We start from the raw sequence: 5,360 nt of genomic DNA on the forward strand, positions 1-5,360 counted from the left end.
ACTGGGAGTGGTGTGGAAGAAAAAGTTGAGTCTCAGAGGTTCGGCGATTTCACAACCTCCAACGTCATGATTACCCCAGGTCCCTGTCTGCGTCGCTGCACCTGAGCACTGTGGATGCACGACCACCCTGGGCTCGACATGTATTACGACAAGTCCCAAGTTCACATTGACGTTCAAAAGTTGCCTACAAAATTCGACTGTCATCATTCAAAGCATCACACATCGCATCACAGTCGTCATACAGTCGGATCGTAAATCCGTATCATTGCGGTATCAATCCTGCCTGGAGTGCAGGAGACCGACCAGCCCTCTGCCGGCCGGCGTGCGCATCCCTCGCCGCATCATGCAGTTCCTTTTGCCCTATTGAACACCAAAGCGCAATGAACCAACCCCCCGTGCCATTCCGTGTGCCGAGCGTTGGGTCGAAATGATTTCCGGACCGAAGAGAGACGCAGAAATTTTTTACGTGTGTGGAAGAGGAGAAAAAAGTGATTTGAGTTGCTTATTTCTTCTTCTCGCTCTGGCCAGCCTCCTTCAGGACCTTCTTGACGATCTTCTGCTCCTCGATCAGGAAGGCGCGGACGACGCGGTCCCTGACGCAGTTACCGCATCGCGAGCCACCGTAGGCGCGCTGGACGGTCTTCTGGGGCTTGGAGATCTGGGAGTACTCGCGGGGGCGGAGGGCGGGGATCTATTGTGGGTGGTCAGCGGAAGGCTCTTTGTTCAATCCTTCTGTCCTCTGCGAAAATCATCCTGTTGTCGACAAACAGGCGAGGGATTGACCGATGATGTAGTGAGGCGTTCGTGTCCGTCGAGGCGTGTCATGCAGCCGGCGAGTCGTCCCAGTCGTGTTCATCTTCCTCGCCATCCCATCCATCAATCAGGCCCCTCGGTGCGTGATCGTCCTCGTCCCTCCCCTCGTACTGGAGTCGTGGGGTGAACTTACGCCAGGCAGCTTGGTGCCGCAGTCGCCGCACTTGGGGGCAGTGCCGCGCTTCTTGACGTGCAAGACACGGTGGGCGCCACCAGGGGTCTTGATGATTCGAGTCCGGTTGGACCGAGTGTTGTAGCTGCAAACTCCGCGTCAGTCGCCTCTTATTCTTCCTCTCTTCTTGTACGAAGCGTTCGAACGACGTCGAGGGCGCGAGCATCGTCGAGTGAATGCTCATAGTCCCACGGGAGAGACTCACGGGTTGCGACGGCGATAGGTAACACGCTGGCCCGCCATTTTGTCTGCTGTTGTCGTTAGGGGTTGGTTGAAGGTTCGCAAGATCGGTCGAAGGCGGGACAATTTTCGAGAGTATGTGGAAAATTCGTGTGGGAAGAACAAGCCCGCTTAGGATGCCAATCAGAGAGGGCTGGTGGGGCTTACTGATCTGGTGCGCCTCGACATTTGTTTGCCCGGGGATCAGCCGACGCAGCAGCCAGCCCCTCGTCGTGGCGGGACCCACTCACAACAGCAAACCCATTATGCATTTCGTCTAGAGTCAGCCAGTTGTGCAGATGGCGTTAGCTGGCGCGGACAATGTTAGTCTTCGTATTTTGTCTGGCAAGCTCCAGCATTTTGGGTCTGTCTTTTTGTTCCTATGGCCAGAATCAAGCACTTCATCACGCTTCGCGGTGCTGTTCCTGACGAGAATTCAGGGATCGGGCAGTCCTGGGAGAGCATTGTGCTTCAAAGGGTTATAATGCATGGTTAGCTCTTTCTACATGACTCCTGTCGCCCGAGAACCAAGGCGTGACAAATTAAACAGCAACAACAATGCAGGCTGAAGACAAACGAGGCCCGTGAAGTCAAAGGTACATGGTATCTAATGATGCTGTGTCCACCACACCTGAACTCCCCCATGATATATCCCATAAAAGGCCAAAATACTGGCCACCCAACCCTTCATGCGCCTATCCGATTAATGCTCCGGGCCCTTGTCCACCGGAGGCCCCCAGAGTCTCAAGAGCAAAATAACAAGCAGAAACACGATTTTAGGACGAGCCAGGGGGCGTCATCCAGTCTGGGTCCTGCTTCCCGTTCCAAGGCTTGATGCCCTTTGGTTCTTCTTTTCGCCTCTGTGCCGCATGATCAAGTATTCTCGTCGTTTTGGCATCTTTTCGCATTTCGGTAAAATCTTGGACCTCACGATGGCCCGTTGTGACGGCGTTGGAAAACGAAGTGAACAGGGCCTCAGCTACGAAAGGTCAGTATATGCGATGCTGAGGAAACCTGAAAGTGTGGAGGGACATACGACTCTGCTGCTTCTCTTTCAGTGGCTCCAGCATTCTAGGGATGGTTGTTCTGAGCTCCCGGAGCTACTTCACGTCAGCAACGTGTCCTGCCGCGATGCAATGGACCGTCCCATACCTTGATGTGCAAGAGTTTGAGGTGCTCGAGAGACTCCTGCAGCTCCTTCTCGTCCCACTCTGCTTGCTTGGGGCTACCACCAGGCTTGTCGCCGGCAGCAGGTGGGTTGGCCATGGTTTGGTTGTACAGCTTCGAATTGTCCAAGATGTGATGTAGGGCGCGCAGCACGTCCAGCTGAAGAAGAGCTACTGTCACTTGGCAGCTCTGGTATCTCGTGGTGGCGTCTTGGTTGCTTTGGTTGCAACTGAGCACGAAACGACCAGTCGGGCAAAAGGTGGATTGGATGTGTGATGTGTCTGAGTTCGCACCCCACGATGAACCAATGGCCGACACGAACCCGTGTTCGTCACGATGAACCTAAGCAGCAACTTGCTGTGTTTAGGTTTGTTCAAGGGATCAGGGCTGCAACCAAGAGTCACTCGATGATTGCTATAGGCGGGACACTGGTGGCCCTCGGTTCCGGTTCGTTCGCTCGTCTCGGTCCAGTCGTTTGGGGTCTGAAGACGCAAGAGCCCGTGCCAGCTGGCTCACAGAGGAGCAAGAAAGGCAAACTAGGCAAATGGAGGGGAGCTCGAGTCGACAGAGGTTTGGCCGGTGAGGAATCGTTCGTGGTGGTCACCCTTGGGGGAATGGACCAACGAAAGTCAACCCGAAACACCCTTCTCCAAGAGACGCTTACCCAGACAAAGCGCAAATCGGCTTCATCCCCCAGGTTGGAGTAGTGGGGGCGGGCGGTTGTATTCAAGGGTGAATGCCTGGGAATTGGCGGGCGACTGCAGATCACGTGCATCATGGCGCCGCTCCCAAGGACATGGCCCGAGCGCCATCAGCCACAGCACTGTTCCTGTATTCACCCACCTGGTTGCTTCTCTTTCACGTACCTGCACCAACTGTCAAAGCCAATATCAGATATCGACAGGCAACAGCATACCCTGGCGATTCTGAGGGCACTACTCGAATTTTTATCGACAATCACTGCGGCGTCCCATTCAGACAAGAAGCAAACAGGACGTGGCTTATCAGAACCGGGCATACCAGGTACGTACACAGAGCCAAGTCTTTAGCGGCCAGCTGCTGCCAGGATCGTGGCGTGGCGTCAGTGCCCGCGGTAGTGTTGGTGGCCGGATCAACTGACAATCTAGTTCAGGCCGTGCGGATTGGAAAACTCCGACTCCAACCTCGTCCCTCCTACCACTGTCTACTGTCCACTCCCCACTGCCCACTGTCCTCACGAGCGTCCAGAGTCCAAGGTAAGGCGCATGCCCGCGTCGTGCTGATGTGCACGCGTCGCTAACTGTACCTTTGCAGCAAAGTATTTGACTGCAGCTGCCCTCGGCCTTTTGTCCGACCTTGTCTCGTCCTTTGACAACCCAAATACCCGTCTCCCCCGAATAACCCCCTCAATACCGCCAAAGTGGATTCCTCCGTGGTCGCGATGCCGAACTCGCCGCCGCCGGCCCTGCTGCCGCCGCCCGAGGGCATCTTTCGCAGCTTTGACGACCTCCTCTCGTCGGTCCAGCGCGTAGCCAAGGATCAAGGCTACGGCGTCGTCAAGCTTCGCGCTTCCAACTACCGCGACGGCAAACCCACTCGTTACGACCTCGTCTGCGACCGCGGCGGCGTCAAGTACAACAGCACCGCCAAGAAGCGCAACCCCTCGACGCGCAAGGTCGACTGCCCCTGGCGCGCCAAGGCTGTCTGCGAGGTCCAGCTCGGCAACCAGTGGCGCTTCGCCGTCCAGGAGTCGCGACACAACCACGAGCCCCGCGTCGCGACCGCCCTGCCCGGCCAGGAGAACACGCCCCTCGCTCAGAGCATGCGCAGCTTCACGAACAAGATTGATCGCCTGTCGCACGATATGAGCGGTAGCTTCATGCGTATCGAACAGGCTCTCGACAACATGAACAAGCGCCTCGAGAACCTCGAGAACCGCATCGGCTCCTACGAGCCCCGCTTCCAAAACATGGAGGGCCGCCTGCAGAACATTGAGGCTCGAAGCGGCGGCATGGACCTTCCCGACATGAACGACGTCGATGCACGACTGCTTCAGGGCGGTGTCATGTAGGACGACGGCCGCGGTGGCTATGTTGATGCATCGTCTCCGCGCGATGACCAGGCCGACCGCGACCTGGCCATGGTGCTCCACCCCTCCGGCTATGAGCAGCCACCCCTCTAGTCCAGCATATGATCAACAATGGAGGTAGTTTATATGCTGCTCTTCCATGTCGGTCTCTGCTGCGACTCGGCTCTTCGCCGCTTAGCAAACCCCCGACCACCAGCTTCAGTCGACATCGACACACGCGTTGAGAGTTTCTTTTCTTGCGCGGCTGAAAGGCGCGATGAGGTGGCCTGTTTAGCCGCGATATAGGAATTGGAGAGGACGGCCGAGTGAGCGCTCGCACAGGCGGGCAGACGGACGGATGGACGACAGGTTCTCTTTTGCTTTGCGGGTTTTTTTTTCTTATTTCCTTTTGCTCAAGGCGTCAAACACGAGCTGTGACCAGCGGGTCAGGACGGCGTTCCGGATGCTATTCCCCTTCCTGCGGTGGTTTTACGGGGAACGAGGACATGTTTGTCTGTGCATTGATTGATACGCAGACCATTTTCGTCTGCAGGAATGGCAGTCGAGGCCCTCCCTATCTGGTTCTGGGAGGAACCCCATGGACCTATCCATGTTTAGGTAGCACAGCCATTGACTGCATGTCTGTTCACGCTGCCACGCTCACGACATGACATGTCTCGTTTGATCCCCCCCCCCACTGGAGTAAGCACTCGTAGTCGAACTAGAGGCACGTCGCAGAGTGCGCCTCTAGCCATCGTCAATCCTCATGGGACTCCCCGAATCGGGCGCCAACCCGACTTACACAACACAGTACTGAGAATCCACGCCTCGCACGTCCGCCATCGCACACTGTGACAAACAACATCGGCCAGACGCCTCCATCCGCGCCTGCAGCTCTCTTCCTTGTCGGGGCCAAAACGCGTCTCGGGGGTCCATGTCGGT

At 56.5% G+C, this 5,360-nt stretch overlaps 3 protein-coding genes across 3 annotated transcripts; 1 reads left to right on the forward strand and 2 right to left on the reverse strand.

Annotated features, from left to right (window-relative positions):
- Positions 1-502: 502 nt before the first annotated feature.
- Positions 503-1,228, reverse strand: VDBG_06610 (60S ribosomal protein L34; the record flags this gene model as incomplete). The annotated part of the gene is made up of 3 exons (XM_003003002.1): positions 503-691; positions 947-1,070; positions 1,191-1,228. 3 exons carry the CDS (start codon positions 1,226-1,228, stop codon positions 503-505), a joined length of 351 nt encoding a protein of 116 aa, XP_003003048.1.
- A 533-nt stretch (positions 1,229-1,761) lies between these two features.
- VDBG_06611 (conserved hypothetical protein) lies at positions 1,762-3,059 on the reverse strand (the record flags this gene model as incomplete). The annotated part of the gene is made up of 3 exons (XM_003003003.1): positions 1,762-2,183; positions 2,241-2,304; positions 2,357-3,059. The coding sequence occupies 3 exons, from the start codon at positions 2,468-2,470 to the stop codon at positions 1,981-1,983; spliced, it is 381 nt and encodes a 126-aa protein (XP_003003049.1).
- Positions 3,060-3,791: 732 nt separating this feature from the next.
- VDBG_06612 (conserved hypothetical protein) lies at positions 3,792-4,421 on the forward strand (the record flags this gene model as incomplete). Its single annotated transcript, XM_003003004.1, has 1 exon — positions 3,792-4,421. The coding sequence occupies one exon, from the start codon at positions 3,792-3,794 to the stop codon at positions 4,419-4,421; it is 630 nt and encodes a 209-aa protein (XP_003003050.1).
- Between the last annotated feature and the right edge of the window lie 939 nt (positions 4,422-5,360).

Source organism: Verticillium alfalfae, genomic scaffold (genome assembly GCF_000150825.1).
Source record: "Verticillium alfalfae VaMs.102 supercont1.8 genomic scaffold, whole genome shotgun sequence".
NCBI lineage: Eukaryota > Fungi > Ascomycota > Sordariomycetes > Glomerellales > Plectosphaerellaceae > Verticillium > Verticillium alfalfae.